General features: G+C 49.0%; 1 protein-coding gene across 1 annotated transcript in view; it reads right to left on the bottom strand.

Moving 5' to 3' along the window:
* BCKDHB (branched chain keto acid dehydrogenase E1 subunit beta) overlaps positions 1-25,562 on the bottom strand; it is a 122,198-nt gene that overhangs the window by 62,761 nt on the left and 33,875 nt on the right. The window contains exon 7 of the mRNA XM_009907423.2: positions 24,920-25,030. Coding sequence (XP_009905725.1) covers positions 24,920-25,030 — 111 coding nt within the window. The remainder of the gene's footprint in view (positions 1-24,919; positions 25,031-25,562) is intronic.

Below are 25,562 nucleotides of genomic sequence, written 5' to 3'. Positions count from 1 at the left end.
GGCTACAAGAAAGCTGGGGAGGGACTTTTGAGGGTGTCAGGGAGTGATAGGACTGGGGGGAATGGAGCAAAACTAGAAATGGGTAGATTCAGACTGGATGTTAGGAAGAAGTTGTTGCCCATGAGGGTGGTGAGAGACTGGCACAGGTTGCCCAGGGAGGTGGTGGAAGCCTCATCCCTGGAGGTTTTTGCAGCAGTTTAATGAGGGCACAGATTTCTCTGCTGCTCCAAAAGGGGCAAAAGAATAACACCCACACAATGGACTGGATAGTAGTGGAAAGTTTAAATGTACAGGCTATTTACAAACTACAGTGCTACAGCTCTACATAGTGGTAAGCACAGCAAAGCATAGAAAATACAAAGAATTCTCTAATCTGGGCATAACACAGAAGCTCAGTAAGCCAAAGCTTTACACAAAACCTCCACCAAATCAGACCATAACCCCAGTACTCCTTTTTCCCCCACCTGGGGTTTACCATGAGCCCCAAGGCTCTTTCTTCCACCCCACTGCTAGGCTGGTTTGAGGCTGGCCAGTTCTGAACTGCCCCCCTTTGCTTCTCCTTCCAGAGACCCATCAGGGCTGCACTACAGCCCCATGCCTAGGGCAGAATTGTGCAGTAAATCATAGAATCATAGAATCAGCCAGGCTGGAAAAGACCTCATCAAGTGCAACCTAATACCTAACACCTTCTGACAACTAAACCATGGCTCCAGGTGCTTTCTTGAACACCTCCAGGGATGGTGACTCCACCACCTCCCTGGGCAGCACATTCCAGTGGCCAATTACTCTTTCTGGGAAGAACTTTCTCCTCACCTCGAGGCTAAGCTTCCCCTGGCACAGATTGAGACTGTGTCCTCTTGTTCTGTCAGTGGTTGCCTGGGAGAAGAGCCCAACCCCCACCTGGCTACAACCTCCCTTCAGGGAGTTGTGGAGAGCAAGAAGGTCTCCCCTGAGCCTCCTCTTCTCCAGGCTAAACAATCCCAGCTCCCTCAGCCTCTCCTCACAGGGCTGTGCTCCAGACCCCTCCCCAGCTTTGTTGCCCTTCTCTGGACACCTTCCAGCAACTCAACATCTTTCCTAAACTGAGGGGCCCAGAACTGGACACAGGACTCAAAGCTCCACTACACCAGTAAAAGTAATTCTTAATATTGAAGAAATAAAACCAATATTAAGTTATCTGAGTTAAAAGAAAATAACAGAATTTGGTGTGGGTTTTGAACAGTACTAAACTCCAGGGAAGGAAAAGGAGAGAGTCTTCAAATCTACTACATCATGCTGTCTATGCCGCACTCCCAGAAGCTGTCTGAAACTCCTTTATCAGTAAAAGCAAGATGTAAACACAAGCAACTCACAGTACCACAGTACCACAGTACATTAGAGGTTGGAAGGGACCTCCAGACATCACCCAGTCCAACCCTCCTGCCAGAGCAGCATCACCCAGGGGAGTCTGCACAGGAATGCATCCAGGTGGGGTTGGAAAGGCTGCAGAGAAGGAGACTCCACAACCTCTCTGGGCAGCCTGCTCCAGGGCTCTGTCACCCTCACTGGAAAGAAGTTTCTCCTCATGTTGAGCTGAAATCTTTTATGTTGTCTTATTCCTGTGTACCACCCAAAAGAGCTTGGCCCCCTCCACTTGACACCCACCCCTCAGATATTGATAAACATTGATCAGATCCCCTCTCAGTCTTCTCTTCTCCAGGCTAAACAGCCCCAGGGCTCTCAGGCTCTCTTCCCAGGGGAGATGCTCACGTCCCCTAAGCATCCTCTAAAGACCATCACTTCATCCACAGCCCAAAGTACAAGATTTCTCAATTGCTGGCAGTCAGGCTGCCAGCTTTATAGTCACTCTGCTAAAGATTCATAAATCTGCTGTAAGTAGAACAAATATAAGCCAGTATAGCAACAACAGAGCAGAGAATCCCAGCTGAACCTTGGCTCCAGCGTCTGTAGGTCGAACATCAAACTGCTTGGCAAGGAAAACACAGCATTCTTATTCCTTCAGTCAACCAGTGGAGAAAAACCTCTTAACAAAACAGTTTCAAACAGTAAAATGATAAAACCCTAGGCAGCCCTGCAAGAGACAAGCATGCTGATGAACAGCAGGGACTGAAAGAGAAATCCCTAACTTGACAAAGAAGGGCTTTAAAAGGTTGCCAATCATTTTCACTGAGCAGAAGGCAGATCTCTGCTCTGCTGCTAGAAGTTCACCAAAACAGAGGCTTTTAATCCATCACTGCCTGCTTGTTCAGCTGATGCAACCAAGGTTTGTGCTTGCTGACCTACAAGCCTGGGATTCATTGACTGCAGATGGCACGGCTGAGGCTGCTGTGACAGTCTGCAGCCCGGACAGAGCTCAGATCCACTGCCAGCTTCAGAAGCTAGAATGAGTTTCCTCAAAGCAAAAGGAGCTGTGATCACCAATTTACATGGTAAGGACAAGCAGATCCATGAGGGCTCCCAGACTGCAAAGACAGCAAAGATGAAGAGGCATTGGTTCTGGTTTCTAACAAAGAGAAGAGACAACCCTAACAGGAAGCAGGGACAAGGGACAGAACAGAGAGCTAGTTCCCACTAGCGTTCAACACAGCATCCAACCTTAGCACATTGGAGTGGTAGAACATCCTGCTGCATAACTCCCCTCTGACACTCTACCTATACCCTTACCTGCCTTCTCTGGAGCCAAAGATGAAAGCAAAACAAAAGATAAAGAGGCATTGGTTCTGGTTTCTGACAGAGAAGAGACAACACTAACAGGAAGCAGGGACAAGGGACAGAACAGAGAGCTAGTTCCCACTAGCATTCAACACAGCATCCAACCTTAGCACATTGGAGTGGTAGAACATCCTGCTGCACAACTCCCCTCTGACACTCTACCTATACCCTTACCTGCCTTCTCTGGAGCCAAAGATGGAAACAAAACAAAAGACACCCCCCCATAAAACCCCAAAAGTCTAACTTCCTTCCCAATTAATCTCAAATCAAAGAGCAGCCAGAAGAGAAAATAAAGAGAGACATAAAAGTGTATGGATGCCAACCCCAAGTATCACAGTGAGGAAGAAAAAGGTAGGAAAATTAAGAGAAGCATTTATTTCATAGGGCCCCACAATGCTTTGGGTTGGAAAAGACCATCTAGTTCCAAACCCTGTGCCAGGGGCATGGACAACTTCCACGAGACCAAGTTGCTCCAAGTCCATTCTGACTTGCCCTTGAACACCTCCAGGGAAGAGGCATCTACAGGCGCCCTGGGCAACCCATTTCAGAGCCTCACCAACCTCATTGGCCCAGCAAGCTGTTTGCCTGAAGCTGAGCAATTCACAGAACCACAGGAACATGCAGGTTGGAATGATTCTGGTGAGGCTGAGGGAGATGGGATTGTTTAGCCTGGAGAAGAGGAGGCTCAGGGGAGACCTCATTGCTCTCTGAAGGGAGGTTGCAGCCAGGTGGGGGTTGGTCTCTTCTCCCAGGCAACCAGCACCAGAACAAGAGGACACAGTCTCAAGCTGCACCAGGGGAAGTTTAGGCTGGAGGTGAGGAGAAAGAGTAATTGGCCATTGGAATGTGCTGCCCAGGGAGGTGGTGGAGTCCCCATCCCTGGAGGTGTTCAAAAAGGGATTGGATGTGGCACTTGGAGCCATGGTTTAGTTGTCAGGAGGTGTTGGGTATTAGGTAATAGGTTGGACTTGATGATCTCTGAGGTCTTTTCCAACCTGGTTGATTCTGTGATTCTATGATTCTAGGAGAAGACCCTCAGGATCACCAAGTCCAACCCACAAACCTACTCTACAAGGGTCACCCCTAAACCACAGCCCCAAGCACCACATCCAAACCACCTTGAAACACATCCAGGGCTGCTGAGTCAACCACCTCTCTGGGCAGCACATTCCAATGGACAATCAATGCTTCATCAAAAGGTGCAGCATGTTATAGACAGCTGTTCTATTGCCTACTGAGCTCTGTGGAAGTCATTACTGTGGATCCAAACAGCAACTTTTCTGGGAGTAAAGCTCCCAGAAAAGAAGTGAATTTTACTTAGCCACTTCAAATCTGCTCTCCCTAAAAAAAAATGGAACAGAATTAACCAGGTTGGAAAAGACCTTTGAGGTCATCCAGTCCAACCTATCACCCAACACCATCTAATCAACTAAACCATGGCACCAAGTGCTTCATCCAGACTCTTTTGATGGTGACTCCACCACCTCCCTAGGCAGCACATTCCAATGGCCAATCTGTCTTTCTGGGAAGGATGGAGAGAGACTATTTGCAAAGGCCTGTGGTGATAGCACAAGGGGCAGTGGCTTCAAGCTAAAGAAGAGCAGATTTAGATTGGATGTGAGGAACAAGTTCTTTACCATGAGGGTGGTGGAACACTGGCACAGGTTGCCCAGGGAGGTGGCTGAGACCCTGTCCCTGGAGATATTCAAGGTGAGACTCCAGAGGGCTCTGGGCAGCCTGATCTAGTTGGGGATGTCCCTGCTGACTGCAGGGGAGGTTGGACTGGATGAGCTTCAGAGGTCCCTCCAACCCAGAAGATTCCCCAGAAGAGTGACTCAGTTACAAGGATTAGGATAAAGGTAAAACAGGATGATTAGGGGACTGGAGCAAGTGCCCTTTGAGGAGAGGCTGAGAGCCCTGGGGCTTTATAGTCTGGAAAGAAGAAGACTGAGAGGGGATTTAATAAACATCTATAAATATCTGAGAGCTGGGGGTCAGGAGGGAGGGGACAGGCTCTGCTCACTTGTGCCCTGTGACAGGACAAGGAGCTGCAGCACAGGAGGTTCCACCTCAACACAAGGGGGAATTTCTTTACTGTAAGGGTCACAGAGCACTGGAACAGGCTGCACAGAGGGGTTGTGGAGTCTCCTTCTCTGGAGACTTCCAAGGCCCATCTGGATGTGCTCCTGTGTGACCTGAGCTAGATTGTATGGTCCCGCTCTGGAAGGGAAGCTGGACTTGGTGATCTCTCTGGTTCCCTTCCAACCCCTGACATCCTGTGAGCCTGTGATTAGCTGTCAATACCAAATGACTAAGACTACACCAAACAGCTGCAGACTTTTTGTCACACAAAATAGTTCCAGAAAGCAGGAAAAATAAAAACTTCAAATGTATGTAGAGTGAGTCATGTACACAGCAGATTGCATTCAGCAGTCTTCCCTTTATGGCTAAACTTGGGTGTTACAAACTATGAGTCTGTTTCCTGGAGAATCATAGTATCAGTCAGGGTTGGAAGGGACCACAAGGATCATCTAGTCCCAACCCCCCTGCCATGGGCAGGGACACCCCACACTACATCAGCCTGGCCAGAGCCTCATCCAGCCTGGGCTTAAACACCTCCAGGGACGGGGCCTCAACCACCTCCCTGGACAACCCATTCCAGGGCTTCACCACTCTCATGGGGAAGAACTTCCTCCTCACCTCCAGCCTGAATCTCCCCACCTCCAGCTTCATTCCATTCCCCCTAGTCCTATCACTACCTGAGAGCCTGAGAAGTCCCTCCCCAGCCTTCTTGTAGCCCCCTTCAGATACTGGAAGGCCACAATTAGGTCACCTGGGAGCCTTCTCTTCTCCAGACTGAACAGCCCCAAAGTAACCTGGTAGGATGAACAGCAGCAGAAGACACACCAAATACAAGTGCCAACAGCATGAATTGTGAGCCCTGTGTGTTCATCAGACAGATTCAATTCTCTCATCAGACTATTCCTGTAAATACCCAAACATGAAACACTTGATGTGTTTGTCTTCCATGGCAACTGCTGTGTTTAAATATCCAGAGGTAGCAGTGATCTTGCCTTTTGATATGTGGCAAGCACAAAAGTTTCTCAGCATAAGGCAGCAGGAGCAGTTGCACTTACAGGAGTGTGCAAGTGGGACTGTCAGCAGCTTTCCTCTTGCACCTTCAAGCCTCTTTCAGAAAATTCAGATACTCCAGGGGAAAGGTTTACAGCTCAAAGTCTGTTTTCCAAACACCTCAAACCACTAAGAAGGAAAAGATCCTTTCAAACCCAGGGTGAACAAATCCAAGGAAAAAGAAGAACCTCTCCCAGTGCTCAAAGACATTAAACAAAATGGTTAATCCATGTGCCTTTCAGCTCTGTTCCTACTCAACCAAATCCATGCCCCACTTCCACTGTGTTTAAGTGGCACTGCTACTTAGAGCCACGCCAAGCCAGTGGCATCTGATGGGTTAGCAGAGGAGAATAAAGCAGCAAACTCAAAGATGACTCAAAAACTGCCCCAAAACCTATGGCTTTCCTTTACTGACCTCAATGGAAGTCTCTTCAATGACAAACAGGGCTCCTGTGTGAGACAGGCATTTCTCAACACACAATGGAGCTGCACTGAATTGCTACACAGAGTCATTTAACCCAAGTGTTAGCCCAAGGATCACAAGCTTGCAAGGATTTCGACATGCACACAAAAGGAAATCAAGGAAAGAAACTATCTACAGAGCAAGAAATACATTGCAGTTTTCAATTGCCTCTCCTGATGAGCTGAAAAATGTGGGGAAGCAGCCTCAGGGGGAAAAAGGTAGAATAGAATAGAATAGAATAGAATAGAATAGAATAGAATAGAATAGAATAGAATAGAATAGAATAGAATAGAATAGAATAGAATAGAATAGAATAGAATAGAATAGAATAGAATAGACCAGGTTGGAAGAGACCTTCAAGATCATCGCGTCCAACCCATCAACCAATCCAACACCACCTAAACAACTAACCCATGGCACCAAGCACCCCATCAAGTCTCCTCCTGAACACCTCCAGTGATGGTGACTCCACCACCTCCCCAGGCAGCCCATTCCAGTGGGCAATCACTCTCTCTGTGTAGAACTTCTTCCTAACATCCAGCCTAAACCTCCCCTGGCGCAGCCTGAGACTGTGTCCTCTTGTTCTGGTACTGGCTGCCTGGGAGAAGAGACCAACCCCCACCTGGCTACAAACTCCCTTCAGGTGGCTGTAGAGAGCAATAAGGTCACCCCTGAGTCTCCTCCTCTCCAGGCTAAGCAACCCCAGCTCCCTCAGCCTCTCCTCACAGGGCTGTGTTCCAAACCCCTCCCCAACTTTGTTGCCCTTCTCTGGACTCGTTCCAGCAAGTCAACCTCCTTCCTAAACTGAGGGGCCCAGAACTGGACACAGGACTCGAGGTGCAGCCTAACCAGTGCAGGGTACAGGGGCAGAATGACCTCCCTGCTCCTGCTGGCCACACTGTTCCTGATGCAGGCCAGGATGCCATTGGCCCTCTTGGCTGCCTGGGCACACTGCAGGCTCATGTTCAGCCTACCGTCGACCAGCACCCCCAGGTCCCTCTCTGCCTGACTGCTCTCAGCCACTCTGACCCCAGCCTGTAGCTCTGCCTGGGGTTGTTGTGGCCAATGTGCAGAACCTAGCACTTGGATGTGTTCAATCTCATGCCCTTGGACTGAGATTTAACAACCAACCTCTGCCTGTCTACAACCTCCCTTCAGGGAGTTGTAGAGAGCAAGAAGGTCTCCCCTGAGCCTCCTCTTCTGCAGGCTAAGCAACCCCAGCTCCCTCAGCCTCTCCTCACAGGGCTGTGCTCCAAACCCCTCCCCAGCTTTGTTGCCCTTCTCTGGACACCTTCCAGCAAGTCAACCTCCTTCCTAAACTGAGGGGCCCAGAACTGGACACAGGACTCGAGGTGCAGCCTAACCAGTGCAGGGTACAGGGGCAGTAGCCCTGCTTCCATTAACTGGTCCAAATGTTTCCATTGCACTGATCACCATAGCATCAAAATGAGTCAGCAGGGTAAACAAATTATCAACATTGAGGGCTGCTAAACATTCTACATCAATTTAGTGTGCCCTCCTCAAAGAATCAACTCTTTGGCCTCTTATCTTCAGCAGGATACACAGACATCAGCATTTGCCCTGAGATCAGTAGCTTGAGAGCTGTGCTGAACCCTTCACATGCTTTATCAACTAAAAGCCAGCAGTCATCTTTGTGACAGAACAAACAATCAAAGCCTGCACATCATTCAAGGCAGGGTTCTGAACACTGCTGAATAATCAAGTCTTTGTTCCCTCCTTTCTGTTCATTACACATTATGAACAAATGTGAGACAGTGTCTACCCACTTTGAAAGGCGAGCCTTTAGTCTAAGTGTCACCCAAAGATTTCTCTCCTAAATTACTAAGGCAGTTTCTGGGCTTAACAGCAGATAGGCTGCAGCCAGAAATTAACCATGAAGTTAATCTAACACCTCTACATGGCACAAATGAGCCTGTGTCTGAAGAGCCTCTCCTGTGAGGACAGACTGAGAGAGTTGGGGCTGCTCAGTCTGGAGAAGAGAAGGCTCCAAGGAGACCTAATTGTGGCCTTCCAGTATCTGAAGGGGGCTACAAGAAAGCTGGGGAGGGACTTTTGAGGGTGTCAGGGAGTGATAGGAGTGGGGGGAATGGAACAAAACCAGAGAAGGGCAACAAGGCTGGGGAGAGGCCTTGAGCACAGCCCTATGAGGAGAGGCTGAGGGAGCTGGGGTTGCTTAGCCTGGAGAAGAGAAGGCTCAGGGGTGACCTCATTGCCCTCTACAATTACCTGAAAGGTGGTTGTGGCCAGGAAGGGGTTGGTCTCTTCTCCCAGGCAACCAGCAGCAGAACAAGGGGACACAGCCTCAAGCTGTGCCAGGGGAGGTTTAGACTCGAGGTGAGGAAAAAGTTCTTCACCGAGCGAGTCGTTCGTCATTGGAATGTGCTGCCCAGGGAGGTGGTGGAGTCGCCGTCCCTGGAGGTGTTCAAGAGGGGATTGGATGTGGCACTTGGTGCCATGGTCTAGTTGTGAGGTCTGTGGTGCCAGGTTGGACTCGATGATCCTTGGGGTCTCTTCCAACCTTGGTGATACTGTGAAATGGGTAGATTCAGAACGGATGTCAGGAAGAAATGATTGACCATGAGGGTGGTGAGACACTGGCATAGGTTGCCCAGGGAGGTGGTGGAAGCCTGGAGGTTTTTAAGTCCAGGCTGGATGTGGCTGTGAGCAACCTGCTGTAGTGTGAGGTGTCCCTGCCCATGGCAGGGGGCTTGGAACTGGCTGATCCTTGAGGTGCCTTCCAACCCTAACAATTCTATGGTTCTGTGACACTTTGTAACTGAAACCCAGTGAGCAAGCTGGTGGTCTAGAATATTAGGTGTCTGTACACAGGAAGAGCTGAACCTCAGGAAAAATAATGGAAGAATGATGAAGTAAGTTTAGAAACAGAGTCATTTAGACTGGAAAAGGCCTTTAAGGTCAGAGATTCAGGGGGGTGGAACTGGATGAACTTTGAGGTCCCTTCCAACCCTGACAATTCTGTGATTCTAGGATTCTAACACTCACCCCAAGTCAGAAATTCAGCATCACTGCAAGCACTGCAAAGTTTGTAGAGCTCTCCTCATTCACACAGTCAGTAATTCACCAAGCAGTAAATGGCATTATTCATAGAATCAATGAGGTTGGAAAAGACCTCAAAGATCATCAAGTCCAACCTGTCACCCAAGACCTCGTGACTACTAAACCATGGCTTCAAGTGCCACGTCCCATCCCCTCTTGAACACCTGTACATTAGAGCTTGGAAGGAGCCTCAAGAGCCCATCAGGCCCAAACCCCCTGCCAAAGCAGGACTCACATGCATGAACCAGAGAGGGGAGACATTAAATATGGATCCCTAGAAATTACCAGGGAGCTCTTTACATCTCAGAGCATGACAGCGATGAACCAAACTTGTCAGTGGAGCAAAACTATATTGACCAGAATGTCAGTTTGCCCTTGGAGAGCAATCACCAGCAGAGCTGCAGCTCTGTGGTGGATCTGTATGAAACTTGGTTTGGTAGTGGAATGGCCAGAGGGAAGACCAATTATCCCAGCACTGCAGTGGTTATTTACTAATGTGTTTATTTACTAGGTGTATCCAAAATCACAGTATCACAGTATCACTAAGGTTGGAAGAGACCTCAAAGATCATCAAGTCCAACCTGTCACCACAGACCTCATGACTAGACCATGGCACCAAGTGCCACATCCAATCCCCTCTTGAACCCCTCCAGGGACGGTGACTCCACCACCTCCCTGGGCAGCACATCCCAATGGCCAATCTCTCTTGCTGGGAAGAATTTCTTCCTAACATCCAGCCTAAACCTCCCCTGGCACAGCTTGAGACTGTGTCCTCTTGTTCTGGTGCTGCTTGCCTGGGAGAAGAGACCAACCCCCACCTGGCTGCAACCTCCCTTCAGGGAGTTGTAGAGAGCAAGAAGGTCTCCCCTGAGCCTCCTCTTCTCCAGGCTAAACAACCCCAGCTCCCTCAGCCTCTCCTCACAGGGCTGTGCTCAAGGCCTCTCCCCAGCCTTGTTGCCCTTCTCTGGACACGTTCAAGTGTCTCCATGTCCTGTGTGGTTATTTACTAGGTGTCTCCATTTCCCTACTCTGAGCAACACTTGGCATTCCACAGGAGCTCATCAGCTCACACAGCTCAACCAAATCTGTGCTCTCTCACGTTCCTGGGAGCTCTGCTTTCTGCAGAAAGCTTTTCATGAGCTGATTTACTGCAGTTTCTAGACTTCTGAGGTAAAACTTTCTACTCTGGTTAAAATGGTTTAACACAGAGTGATCACTCTGTTTTGTAACTTCTTAATTTAAATGTCTATTAAAATCCCAAGACATCACAGGATCAGAGAACCACAGGATGTTAGGGTAGGAAGGGACCACTGGAGATCATTGAGTCCAACCCTCCTGCCAGAGCAGGGCCAGAGAATCCAGCACAGGTCACACAGCAAAGCATCCAGATGGGGCTTGAAAGTCTCCAGAGAAGGAGACTCCACAACCTCTCTGGGCAGCCTGTTCCAGGGCTCTGTGACCCCCACAGTGAAGAAGTTCCTCCTCATGTTGAGGTGGAAACTCCTGTGCTGGAGTTTATACCCATTGCCCCTTGTCCTATCCCAGGGTGCAAGTGAGCAGAGCCTGTCCCTCCCTCCTGACCCCCAGCCCTCAGGTATTTACAGACATTTATTAAATCCCCTCCCAGTCTTCTCTTCTCCAGGCCAAACAGCCCCAAGTCACTCAGCATCTCCTCACAAGGAAGAGCTCCAGTCCCTTCAGCATCCTTATAGCTCTCTGTTGGATTACTCTCCAGTACATTCCTGTCCTTCTTGAGCTGGGGATCACCCAGTTCAATCCTCCTGCCACAGCAGGATCACCTAGAGCAGGTCACACAGGAATGCATGCAGGAAGGTTTTGAAAGTCTCCAGAGAAGGAGACTCCACAACCTCTCTGGGCAGCCTCTCCCAGTGCTTTGTCACTCTCACAGTGAAAAAGTTTTTCCTCATGGTGAGGTGGAAGAACCTCCTATGCTCCAGCTTGCACCCACTGGACATCACTGAGAAGGGTCTGGCTGCACTGGACAACCCAGAACTACACAATTGAGAGGCTCAAAGGCAGGTATTTGGTTAATGATCAGCACTTCTATAATGCCATTAGACATTTTATTTCTGTAGAAGTTTGCTGATTCCCAGTATTTTAAGAATGCTGATGGCAAAAGCTTAAAACCTGACCACAACAGCAATTTCCTCAGGACTTTGCTGACTCAGCACTTTGCTCAGCCCTGCTGCTGCTGAATGCTGTTAGGTGATAATGAAATCAAGACAAAATGAATGCAGAGTGCAGGAGGGAACAAGTCTTGAATTCTGCTTTATGGTGATCTTTATCCTTGTCTTTTCCCAATACTGACACAGAAATTCACAGACTCATAGAATTGTCAGGGCTGGAAGGGACCTCAAGGATCAGCCAGCTCCAGCCCCCCTGCCATGGGCAGGGACACCTCACACTACAGCAGGTTGCTCACAGCCACATCCAGCCTGGCTGCAAACACCTCCAGGCAGGAGGCTTTCACCACCTCCCTGGGCAACCTGTGCCAGTCTCTCACCACCCTCCTGGGGAAGAACTTCTACCTAATATCCAATCTGAATCCACCCATTTCTATTGTTTTTCCATTCCCCCCAGTCCCATCACTCCCTGACACCCTCAAAAGTCCCTCAGAGCCTTCTCCAGACTCAACAGCCCCAACTCTCTCAATCATAGCAGAGCAGCTCCAGCCCTCTGATCATCCTCATGGCCCTTCTCTGGACATGTTCCACCACCCTGACAATTCTCTGATTCTATGATTTCCATTCTTCTTCCCTGAAACAACAAGATGCATAGGAACCAACATCAAGGTTTCCATTTAAAGCTTTCTTGAAATACAGAGGAGCAAAACAGATGACTAATAGGTTTCCTAAATGGTTACAAGTATTCTCATAACTTTCAGATGACTGCCTGCAAGCATGGGTCCAGTGCTCTGCTTCTGTAGCCATGTAGTCATAGAATCATCACAGAATCACAGAATTTCAGGGGCTGGAAGGGAGCTCAACAGATCCTCTAGTCCAACTCCCCTGCCAGAGCAGGAGGGCTTGAATGTTGGAGGTTGGAAGGAACCTCCAGAGGTCATCAAGTCCCAGCATGCTCTAGCAACCTGAAACTACAAGAGCAAGAGACACAGATCTCCTATGGAAAGAGTGCCAAAGTTCACAGCCATCATGCAAGCAGCATGATTTTAATCATATTTTATAGGTATGAGATCCATTCAGTTGAGAGATCCAAAGAGCAACATGTCAGGTGGCAAAAGACCAGGAAGAGACAGCCAAGAAGCACAAACCTGATCCCAGGATACTTGCACTACAATTGCACAGTTCAGTGCCTGGTGAGTGCAGTTAATGGACTAAAAGCAAAGCCACCCCCATCAGGCTCACTGATCTTGATTTTCCTTTAGACACAGTCCAACAGGATGAAGTACATTTCAAGGAATGTGAGCACTGGGAGACCAACAGGTCTGCTAGGGTGTGCTGCCTAGTAAGCACAGGACACCAAGGCTCTGCTACTAACAACCATTCAGTCCCTTGGATGACAACAGCTGAGAGAAAAGCTACCTGTGCACTAAGGAGAAAGCTCTAATCCACACTGTTAGAAATGGCTCCAATCAAGGAGCCTGGATGGAGAACAGGCACAGAGTGATCCCTAAGCTGCTCCCCAGTTCTGTATTACTCACTGGTTCCCAGCCTGGCCAATTTCTGCTTTGCTCCTTCCAAGGAGAGGGCAGATGTTGTTGTTTTTCAGCCTGCCAAGAATTTATGCTGACCTCCATGAGGAGGTCTGCAGAACCTTTCAGACAGAGGAGCAAAAAGCAGCACAGAGGTGTTCAGGAGAACAGTGCTGGATAGTCTCCCACAGAAGCAAGGTCAGAATTACTGAGGGAGCTGGGGTTGCTTAGCCTGGAGAAGAGGAGGCTCAGGGGAGACCTTCTTGCTCTCTACAACTATCTGACAGGAGGCTGTAGCCAGGTGGGGGTTGGTCTCTTCTCCCAGGCAACCAGCACCAGAACAAGAGGACACAGTCTCAATCTGTGCCAGGGGAAGTTTAAGCTGGATGTTAGGAAGAAGTTCTTCCCTGAAAGAGAGATTGGCCATTGGGATGTGCTGCCCAGGGAGGTGGTGGAGTCACCATCACTGGAGGTGTTTAGGAGGAAACTGGATGAGGCACTTGGTGCCATGGTTTAGTTGATTAGATGGTGTTGGGTGATAGGTTGGACTGGATGATCTCAAAGGTCTCTTCCAACCTGGTTAATTCTATTCTATTCTAGTCTAGTCTAGTCCAGCCTAGTCTAGTCTATTTCTATTCCATTCCATTCCATTCTATTCTATTCCACTCTATTCCATTCTATTCTGTTCTATTCCATTCCATTCCATTCTATTCCATTCCATTCTACTCCATTCTACTCCATTCTATTCTCAATGATAATACCAGTGCACAAAGCAATGTTTCTGCAAGGACACCACTGTCTCTTTGCTAAATGCAGCCATCCAGGCTCACAGGGACCCACAAGCCCTTAGTTCTGCAGTTCAGCTTGCAGTGCTCTTTATTACTAAGTCACAAAGGAATCATTCTCAACATTGCTCTGCACCACAGTAGCCACAGCCCAGCCAGCTTTAGGGTGATTAATTAGGTAAGAAATGCAAATCCTGCTCATTGTGTGTGGCAAACACTTGCCTTCTGCACAACACCAAAGCAGCAGAATGGCCATTTGCACATTTGCACTTGCAGAAGTGCCAAAGGCAGATGGATACTTAGCAAGGCAAAGTTTAACCAACAGGGGCAGCTCCATTCAGGCTGAATAAAAGAGCAGCAATTTGCACAGTCCCTAAAGAGCCCTTAATCCAGAGCTAGATTTCCCACTTCCAGTAACACATGCATTTTTAATATAGAACCCACCACAGCCACAGAATTCTACCCTGGATGTGACCAGTACAGCACTAGGAAGTGTGCCAGTGGCTCTTTGTTTTTAAATCAATACCACACCACCCAACAGTTCCCAGAGAGGGAAAGCTGCACAGTCTGAACCCTCCAAAGCTTCTCAGTAAATCTGTTAAGTGGGAAAGGCTTTGTCTGAAAACTGCAGCTCTGGAAGGAAGAAAAAGTATCTTGTAGGTTAAAAAAGCAACACATTTTATAGATACTGCTTAGGCCACACCTTGGGTCCTGTCTCCAGCTCTGGGCCCCCCAGTTCAGGAAAGATATTGAGTTGCTGGAAGGTGTCCAGAGAAGGGCAACAAAGCTGGGGAGAGGCCTTGAGCACAGCCCTGTGAGGAGAGGCTGAGGGAGTTGGGATTGTTTAGCCTGGAGAAGAGGAGGCTCAGGGCAGACCTTATTGCTCTCTACAACTCCCTGAAGGGAGGTTGTAGCCAGGTGGGGGTTGGTCTCTTCTCCCAGGCAACCAGCACCAGAACAAGAGGACACAGTCTCAAGCTGTGCTAGGGGAGGTTTAGGCTGGATGTGAGGAAGAAATTCTTCCCAGAAAGAGAGATTGCCCATTGGAATGTGCTGCCCAGGGAGGTGGTGGAGTCACCATCACTGGAGGTGCTTAGGAGGAGACTGGATGAGGCACTTGGAGCCATGGTTTAGTTGATTAGATGGTGTTGGGTGATAGGTTGGACTTGATGATCTCAGAGGTCTTTCCCAACCTGGTTTATTCTATTCTATTCTGTTCTATTGCATTCTGTTCTGTTCTATTCTATTCATCTATATAGGTCATGTTGCAGTTTCTTGAGCAGCATCCTTCACAATAGTTGAGCCTTGCACTAACGACACAGCTGCTCAGTCAAGTGGTAGGGAAGTGCTCCCTGCCTGGACAGGGACTGACATCTTTGCTGTGGCTGCACTAAATGCAAACATCTGCATGCACCTGGAACAGAAAGCCCAGAAAGCAAATCACCTCCTGGGCTGCATCAAGAGAAGCACAGCCAGCAGGGCCAGGGAGGTGACTCTCCCCCTCTACTCTGCTCTGGTGAGACCACACCTGGAGTACTGTGTCCAGTTCTGGAGCCCCTATTACAAGAAGGATCTGGAGGTGCTGGAAGGTGTCCAGAGAAGGGCCATGAGAGGATGAGCAGAGGGCTGGAGCTGCTCTGCTATGAGGATAGACTGAGGGACCTGGGGCTGTTCAGTCTGCAGAAGAGAAGGCTCCAAGGAGACCTAATTGTGGCCTTCCAGTATCTGAAGGGGGCTCCAAGAAAGCTGGGGAGGGACTTCTGAGGGTGTCAGGGAGTGATAGGACTGGGGGGAATGGAGCAAAACTAGAAAGGGGTGGATTCAGATTGGATGTTAGGAAGAAGTTGTTCCCCATGAGGGTGGTGAGAGCCTGGCACAGGTTGCCCAGGGAGGTGGTGGAAGCCTGGAGGTTTTTGCAGCCAGGCTGGATGTGGCTGTGAGCAGCCTGACCTAGTGTGAGGTGTCCTTGCCCACAGCAGGGGGTTGGAACTGGCTGATCCTTGAGGTCCCTTCCAACCCTAACAATTCTATGATTCTATGATGACAACACAGCCACTCAGTCAAGTAGTAGGGAAGTGCTCCCTGCCTGGACAGGGACTGACATCTTTGCTGTGGCTGCACTAAGTGCAAACATCTGCATGCACCTGGAACAGCTGGAGAGTCAGCAGAGCATGCTGAAGGCAGAACTTCCTCTGTCAGCAGCACATTAACTTCATGTGTTCGTGTTTACAGTTGAAGGAATAAAAGGGAGAACTCCTTTCTGATCCTTCAGCTCCTTCACATGACTGAAACCCACAGCTGTAGGATGCTGTTGTCAGAATAAAGCAGGACAACAAGGAATGCATTCTCCCCTTCAAAAAAAGAAAAAGCAAGCCACTCTATGGACAGCCAACTCCTCCCTCTTTGAATCCTAACCCCAGCATCACTCACAGTCCAGCCCTAGGGAATAAAGCAAGAGCTATAGTCAGAAATCAGTGGAGGCTGTCAAAGTAAACAAGGGTTACACCAAACTCTTCACTAGTCCATGAAGTGACATAGTGCTGTGAGAATGTATACACAGAAAAGGGGCTCAGGCTTTGCTGTTACCCTTCCCAAGGAAGCAGCAAAGGCTGCACAGAGCCTTTAAACAACCTTGTGTCACTTGTCTAACACAGACCACAACTTCTGCTGCTGGTCTGCTCACTGGCAGCTGATGCTGGGCTCACTTTCAGTCCTCTAGAGGTAAAGCACAAAGGACTGCATCATGTCTCTTTCAGAGAGCTCTACACCCCCTCAGTTTAGGAAAGATGTTGAGATGCTGGAAGGTGTCCAGAGAAGGGCAACAAAGCTGGGGAGGGGTCTGGAGCACAGCCCTGTGAGGAGAGGCTGAGGGAGCTGGGGTTGCTTAGCCTGGAGAAGAGGAGGCTCAGGGGAGACCTTCTTGCTCTCTCCAACTCCCTGAAGGGAGGTTGCAGCCAGGTGGGGGCTGGTCTCTTCTCCCAGGCAACCAGCACCAGAACAAGAGGACACAGTCTCAAGCTGTGCCAGGGGAGGTTCAGGCTGGAGGTTAGGAAGAAGTTCTTCCCAGCAAGAGAGATTGGCCATTGGAATGTGCTGCCCAGGGAGGTGGTGGAGTCACCATCACTGGAGGTGTTTAGGAAGAGCCTGGATGAGGCACTTGGTGCCATGGTTTAGTTGATTAGATGGTGCTGGGTGCTAGGTTGGACTTGGTGATCTCGAAGGTCTTTTCCAACCTGGTTCATTCTGTGTTCTGTAATTCTGGAACAGCTCTATAAATGAGGACAGCTGGAAGACCCTGCTGAGATCTTGGATTTCTTACATATGGCTGAGTACCTGGCTATGGGACCTGAGGAAAATTGTGCTAAAAAAGTAAGGGTTTCAAACCCTTGCTCAGCTCAACAACCTGAAGTAACTACGTACAGCCACACAGGTATCTCACAGTACATCACATCATAATGAAGTGTTCAGCAGAGAGAGCAAAAACCATCCTAACATGAGCACAAAAGGCAATCAAAGCCTCAGTAGGAGGAGAAGTGAGGGGGAAAGAGAAAAAGAGGAAGACAAAAAGAGGAAGAGAAAAAAGAAGAGTAAAAGGAAGAGGGAAAAAAGGGAAGAGGGAAAAAAGGGAAGAGGGAAAAAAGGGAAGAGGGAAAAAAGGGAAGAGGGAAAAAAGGGAAGAGGGAAAAAAGGGAAGAGGGAAAAAAGGGAAGAGGGAAAAAAGGGAAGAGGGAAAAAAGGGAAGAGGGAAAAAAGGGAAGAGGGAAAAAAGGGAAGAGGGAAAAAAGGGAAGAGGGAAAAAAGGGAAGAGGGAAAAAAGGAAGAGGGAAAAAAGGAAGAGGAAAAAAGGAAGAGGAAAAAAGGAAGAGGAAAAAAGGAAGAGGAAAAAGAGGAAGAGGAAAAAAGGAAGGGAAAAAAGGAAGGGAAAAAAAGGAAGGGGAAAAAGGGAAGGGGAAAAAGGGAAGAGGAAAAAGGGAAGAGGAAAAAGGGAAGAGGAAAAAGGGAAGAGGAAAAAGGGAAGAGGAAAAAGGGAAGAGGAAAAAGGGAAGAGGAAAAAGGGAAGAGGAAAAAGGGAAGAGGAAAAAGGGAAGAGGAAAAAGGGAAGAGGAAAAAGGGAAGAGGAAAAAGGGAAGAGGAAAAAGGGAAGAGGAAAAAGGGAAGAGGAAAAAGGGAAGAGGAAAAAGGGAAGAGGAAAAAGGGAAGAGGAAAAAGGGAAGAGGAAAAAGGGAAGAGGAAAAAGGGAAGAGGAAAAAGGGAAGAGGAAAAAGGGAAGAGGAAAAAGGGAAGAGGAAAAAGGGAAGAGGAAAAAGGGAAGAGGAAAAAGGGAAGAGGAAAAAAGGAAGAGGAAAAAAGGAAGAGGAAAAAAGGAAGAGAAGATCAAAGAAAAGCACTGTCTGCAGCCCTGGGGCTCTCACTTCAGGAAGGATCTTGAGGTGCTGGAGCAGGTCCAGAGGAGAGCAACCAGACTGGGGAGGGGGCTGGTGAAAAAGTCTGATGAGGAGAGGCTGAGGGAGCTGGGGGTGTTCAGCCTAGAGGAGACTCAGGGGGGACCTTATCACTCTCTACAACTACCTGAAAGGAAGCTGTAGTCAGGCGGGGTCAGGCTCTTCTCCCAGGCAACTTGTGTGTGACAGGATGAGAGGGCATGGCCTGAAGCTGTGCCAGGGGAGGTTTAGTTTGGTTGTTAGGAAGCACTTCCCCATGGAAAAGGGAAATAGACATTGGAATGGGCAGGGAGGTGCTTGAGTCCCTGTCCCTGAAGGTGCTGAAGGAAAGCTTGGATGTGGCACATGGTGGCCATGGTTTAGCTGATGTGGTGGGGTTAGGTCCTAGGCTGGACTTAATGATCTCAGAGGTCTTTTCCAGCCTCAATTATTCTGTGATTCTGTGAGATAACTTTTCTCTAGAGCAGGTCTGCATCTGCCTCAAACTTCAGTACTCTTTCTTAGACATCTCAAGATTGGCAGAAGAGCACAAAAGTTTGCACATCCCAGGAGCTGTACCAGTGAGAAGCTTTCAGTTGCTGCTGGGATCCATTCAAAGCCCATGGCAGTCTGCACCAGGCAGGAGCTCCCTCACACAGATGACAACTGCTGAAGTACTTCAAAACTGAACACAGCCACCAAGTCTTTAAAACATGCAAAGAAACTATCAGCAAAGTCAGCATCAAGCTGTATTTATGTTTGCTGTATTTATGCTTATTGCTGTTTCACTCAGAGCCATGTGTTAGTAACAAAGCTAATTAGGAGCAGAGCAAAGTCCCAGCAGCTCCTTAACTTGGCTAAAAAGAGGCCTCTGGTGGCAGCTGGGAAGCATAACCTCAGAGCCTTATCAAATCTCTCTTTAGAATAGAATAGAATTAACCAGGTTGGAAAAGACCTCAGGGATCATCAAGTCCAACCTATCACCCAAAACCATCTAATCAACTGAAGCATGGCACCAAGTGCCTCACCCAATCTCTTCTTAAACACCTCCAGGGATGGTGACTCCACCACCTCCCTGGGCAGCACATTCCAGTGGCCAATCTCTCTGTCTGGGAAGAACTACATAGAGTGGAATGGAATGGAATGGAATGGAATGGAATGAGAATAGAATGGAATGGAATGAGAATAGAATGGAATGGAATTGGAATGGAATGGAATTGGAATGGAATGGAATGGAATGGAATGGAATGGAATGGAATGGAATGGAATAGAATAGAATAGAATGGAATGGAATAGAATGGAATGGAATAGAATGGAATAGAATAGACCAGACCAGGTTGGAAGAGACCTTCAAGATCATCAAGTCCAACCTATCATCCAACACCACCTAATCAACTAAACCATCAACCAATCCAACCCACCTAAACAACTAAACTATGGCACCAAGCATAGAATACATAGAATACACCAGGTTGGAAGAGACCTTCAAGATCATCGTGTCCAACCCATCAACCAATCCAACACCACCTAAACAACTAACCCATGGCACCAAGCACCCCATCAAGTCTCCTCCTGAACACCTCCAATGATGGTGACTCCACCACCTCCCCAGGCAGCCCATTCCAATGGGCAATCACTCTCTCTGTGTAGAACATCCTAACATCCAACCTAAACCTCCCCTGGTGCAGCTTGAGACTGCGTCTTCTTGTTCTGGTGCTGGGTGCCTGGGAGAAGAGACCAACCCCCTCCTGGCTACAACCTCCCTTCAGGGAGTTGTAGAGAGCAAGAAGGCCTCCCCTGAGCCTCCTCTTCTGCAGGCTAAGCAACCCCAGCTCCCTCAGCCTCTCCTCACAGGGCTGTGCTCCAAACCCCTCCCCAGCTTTGCTGTCCTTCTCTGGTCACCTTCCAGCAAGTGCACGTGATTTTCTGTACAGAAGCAGCTACATCAAAGCAAGCTAAGCAGTTAGATTTGAAGTGAATTTTGACACATCCCTGCTCATCTCCAGAGCACCAACCATTTCAGCCCATCTTCACAGTATCACTAAGGTTGGAAGCAGGGATAGAATTCTGCCCTGTACTCAGCACTGGTGAGGCCTCACCTCGAGCACTGTCAGCAGCTCTGGGCCCCCCACTTCAGGAAGGATCCTGAGGTGCTGGAGCAGGTCCAGAGGAGAGCAACCAGACTGGGGAGGGGGCTGGAAGGAAAGTCTGATGAGGAGAGGCTGAGGGAGCTGGGGATGTTCAGCCTGGAGAAGAGGAGACTTAGAGGGGACCTTATCACAACCTGAAGGGAAGTTGTAGTCACGTGGGGGTCAGGCTCTTCTCCCAGGCAAGTAGTGACAGGACAAGAGGGCATGGCCTGAAGCTGTGCCAGGGGAGACTTAGGTTCAATATTAGGAAGCACTTCCTGACAGAAAGGCTGATTAGGCACTGGGATGGACTGCCCAGGGAGGTGCTGGAGTCACCATCCCTGGAGGTGTTTAAGAAAAGCTTGGATGGCCATGGTTTAGCTGATGTGGTGGGGTTAGCTCCAAGGCTGGACTTGATGGTCTCAGAGGTCTTTCCCAGCCTCAGGAATTCTGTGATTCTGTGAGAAGCACAAAAACTTGGCCTGAGATTTATGGATGCTGACGTAAAATAGCAGTTTGAGGCAAAGGGCAGCCTGTAACAGCTGATGACTTGCTTATTCATGGGACTGGAGTAAGAGCAATCCCATTATGCATTAAAGAGGACTTAAGGAGACCTATGGACAGCTGAAGACTTTACCTGGCATGGCCAACTTTGCTACCACTCTCTTGGTCCTTGACAATGGCCTCTCAGGAAGGGAGTAAGAGGTTTCATCACCAGAACTGCCACTGTAAATCACTGTCATCTGCAACAGCTGCACCTCCTCTTAGGGATGACACTACAACAAGCAGCTACAACTACAGCTTCCATCCTTCTATTCATGCTGGTGCTGACCATGGAATGGTCTGGATTGGAAGGGACCTCCAAAGGTCACCATTGAGTATTTCTCCCCCCAGAGTGGCCAGGCTGCAGCCATCCTAACATAAGAGCAATGCTAAGAACATGTACTGCTTGGCATTTCTTACAGCAGCTGAACTGCCTTGCCAAAGTGCACTCTATCACTCTTCAAAGGACTCTTTCAATTTATAGATGAAGTCTTTTAATTCACAAATAAATTAACAGCATTCATAACCCCAGCCCATTAAAGCAACAGGTTGACCCCTTCCATCTTTTAAGGTATCTGTGGGGTGAAGGAGCTGATAGAGGGACCCTGGCAGGCTGGAGAGGTGAGCCTGAGCCAACCTCACGAAGCTCAAATAGTGCAGGTCCTGCAGCTGGGTCAGGGCAATCCCAGACACCAATATAGGCTGGGCAGGGACTGGCTTGAGAGCAGCCCTGAAGAAAAGGGCTTGGGGGTGCTGGGGGGTGAGAAGCTCAACAGGAGCCAGCAGTGAGCACTTGCAGCCCAGAGAGCCAAGCAGAGCCTGGGCTGCAGCCAGAGAAGCACAGCCAGCAGGGCAAGGGAGGTGATTCTCCCCCTCTACTCTGCTCTGGTGAGACCACACCTGGAGTACTGTGTCCAGTTCTGGAGCCTCTACTACAGGAAGGATCTGGAGGTGCTGGAAGGTGTCCAGAGAAGGGCCAGGAGGATGAGCAGGGGGCTGGAGCTGCTATACTATGAGGACAGACTGAGGGAGTTGGGATTGCTCAGTCTGGAGAAGAGAAGGCTCTGAGGAGGCCTGATTGTGGCCTTCCAGGATCTGAAGGGGGCTACAAGAAAGCTGGAGAGGGACTTTTGAGGGTGTCAGGGAGTGATAGGACTGGGGGGAATGGAGCAAAACTAGAAATATGGAGATTCAGATTGGATGTTAGGAAGAAGTTGTTCCCCATGAGGGTGGTGAGAGCCTGGCACAGGTTGCTCAGGGAGGTGGTGGAAGCCTCCTGCCTGAAGGTTTTGAAGGCCAGGCTGGATGTGGCTGTGAGCAACCTGCTGTAGTGTGAGGTGTCCCTGCCCATGGCAGGGGGGCTGGAAGTGGCTGATCCTTGAGGTCCCTTCCAACCCTGACAACTCTGTGATTCTGTGGCATAAATAAAAAGTTATTCAGGACTGAAGGGAAGTTGTTGAAACTCTTCACAGAGTATCTGGGTTTGGAACACAGATTTGCAAACCATGGCACAATTCCATCTCTGCAGCTCCTGCACACAGCTGCATTTGTTCCTGACAGTGCTTCAGTGCAGGTCCAAGCCAACAAAGCAGACCTGACTGTTCTTCCAAGAGATGGTTTGTTTTCATAGCATGACAGCTCAAATCTTTAAAGGAGGAAAAACCATGTGGCTATACAAGGAGTAACATTATTTGTCCAGAAGGGATTGTAAAGCATTTATTGCTGCCAAAGTTTCTCTTCATGTGGATGACAACAACACAACACATTTCATTCTTTACAGAGAGAAAATACATCCAAGTAATGTGAAATACACTGCAAGGAGACACTGAACACACTTCAGCTGAGGAGTATATGAAGCAGCTCATAGCTCTGTGCATCAATACACAACCTGCTACACATCCACAGCCAGACAGCAGGACACTGCCAGCAGTGGATGTCCAACACGGGATGATAGAATGGTTTGTGTTGGAAGGGACCTCTAAAGGTCCTCTAGTCCAACCTCCTCTGCAGTCAGCAGGGACATCCCCAACTAGATCAGGTTGCCCAGAGCCCTGTTGAGCCTCACCTTGAATATCTCCTGGGATGGGGCCCCAAGCATCTCCCTGGGCAACCTGTTCCAGTGTTCCACTAACCTCATGGTAAAGAAATTGTTCCTGACATCCAATCTAAACCTGCTCTTCTCTAGTTTGAAGCCATTGCCCCTCATCCTATCAGTCCAGGCCTCTGCAGTCTCTCTCCACCCTTCCTGTAGGCCTCCTTCCAGTACTGGCAGGCTGCTATTAGGTCTTCCTGGAGCCTTCTCTTCTTCAGGCTGTATACCCCCAGCTCCCCCAGCCTGCCTTCACAGGAGAGGTTCTCCATCCCCCTGACCATGGATTTTCCCTCCCATAACCTGCTCCATCCAGTCCCACTGGCATTCTCTTGAGCAAACATAACAGTAAAATGAATCCTGTGAACACACACAAACTTTGGCATAAAGTAGCAGACCAGCTGCTCACTTTCCCTTTATCACACTTCAGCTGTTTCCACTTTAGCAAGCCCTTTACAGAACAACTCCCAAATGACAGAACACTTGTCTACCCTGTTCAGGTACTCAAACATAGACAGAAAGTCAGGCAAGGAGATGTGCCTGATCTGAACATCTCTACTATCTGACTTAAGTGTTGAGGTGTGTAACAGTTTCAATCAGAACAAAAGGAGGAGGCTGAGGAGAGATCTCATTGCTGTCTACAACTACCTGAGAGGAGGCTGTGGAGAGGCTGCTGCTGCTGCTCTCTTCTCACAGGTCATTAGTGATAGAACAAGAGGCAATGGACCTCAAGGATCATCTAGTTCCAAACCCCCCTGCCATGGGCAGGCACATCTCACACTAGGTCTGGAGCCAGTGCAGAGGAGGGCAAGGAAGCTGGGAAGGGCCTGGAGAATAAATCTGATGAAGAGCAACTGAAGGAGCTGGGGATGGTTAGTGTGAGACAGAGGAGGCTGAGGGGAGACTGGGCCCTTCAGGAAGGATGTTGACTTGCTGGAGCATGTCCAGAGAAGGGCAATGAAGTTGGTGAGGGGTTTGGAACACAGCCCTGTGAGGAGAGACTGAGGGAGCTGGGGTTGCTTAGCCTGGAGAAGAGGAGGCTCAGGGCAGACCTTATTGCTGTCTCCAACTCCCTGAAGGGAGGTTGTAGCCAGGTGGGGGTTGGTCTCTTCTCCCAGGCAACCAGCACCAGAACAAGAGGACACAGTCTCAAGCTGTGCCAGGGGAGGTTTAGGCTGGATGTTAGGAAGAAGTTCTTCCTAGAAAGAGAGATTGGCCATTGGAATGTGCTGCCCAGGGAGGTGGTGGAGTCACTGTCACTGGAGCTGTTCAGGAGGAGACTTGATAGGGTGCTTGGTGCCATGGGTTAGTTGATTAGGTGGTGTTGGATTGGTTGATGGGTTGGACACGATGATCTTGAAGGTCTCTTCCAACCTGGTCTGGTCTATTCTATTCTATTCCATTCCATTCCATTCTAACTACCTGAAAGGAGGTTGTGGAGAGGCTGCTGCTGGTCTCTTCTCACAGGTAATTAGTGACAGAACAAGAGGGAATGGCCTCAAGCTGCCACTGGGTAGGCTTAGACTGGACATTAGGAAACATTTTTTGATGGCAAGAGTGGTCAGGCCTTGGAATGTGCTGCCCAGGGAGCTGGTTGAGTCCCCAGCCCTGGCTGTGTTTAAAAGTGCTTTGGATGTGGTGCTTGGGGCAATGGTTTAGGGGTGACCCTTGCAGAGTAGGGTTCTGGGTTGGACTTGGTGATCCTGAGGGTCTCTTCCAACCTGAACATTTCTGTGATTCTTCACATATGCCACAGAACAATTTATATACCTCACCCAGGACCAAAACATAGGCCTTTAAAACAATAATACCAGCCACCACTCCTTGCAGTTCAATTGTTCTAAGGAGTGGAGTTTGCTTGGTTGTGCTTTCAAATGGACATGAATTTCCTCACCTTGCAAACCGTCTCTGTATCCCAGGGTAAAATAGTCCTCAGATCAATCACTTCACAGGACACACCAAGCTTTTCTTGAGCCATTGATGCCACCTCCTTGATCACATGGACCTAGAAAGGCAATGGACTGTCAGTAAGTAAACATCTAGTGCTGTTCAACATGTTCTCAGTGATGCACACTGAATGCAAGCAGTAATTTAACATATACAGAATGTAGAATTAACCAGGTTGGAAAAGACCTTTGAGATCATGGAGTCCAACCTATCACCCAACACCATCTGATCAACTAAACCATGGCACCAAGTGCCTCAGCCAGGCTCTTTAAACACTTCCAGTGATGGTGACTCCAATGGGCAGCCCATTCCAATGGCCAGTTTCAGAGGAGACCTTCTTGCTGTCTCCAACTCCCTGAAGGGAGGTTGTGGCCAGGTGGGGGTTGGTCTCTTCTCCCAGGCAACCAGCACCAAGAGGACACAGTCTCAAGCTGGGCCAGGGGAGGTTTAGGCTGGATGGTAGGAAGAAATTCTTCCCAGCAAGAGAGATTGGCCATTGGAATGTGCTGCCCAGGGAGGTGGTGGAGTCACCATCACTGGAGGTGTTTAAGAGGAGCCTGGATGAGGCACTTGGTGCCATGGTTCAGTTG

The sequence above is a fragment of the Dryobates pubescens genome, chromosome 6 (assembly GCF_014839835.1).
Source record: "Dryobates pubescens isolate bDryPub1 chromosome 6, bDryPub1.pri, whole genome shotgun sequence".
NCBI lineage: Eukaryota > Metazoa > Chordata > Aves > Piciformes > Picidae > Dryobates > Dryobates pubescens.
The sequence above is the reverse complement of the archived record's forward strand: the minus strand, read 5'-3'. Positions and strand labels throughout refer to the sequence as shown.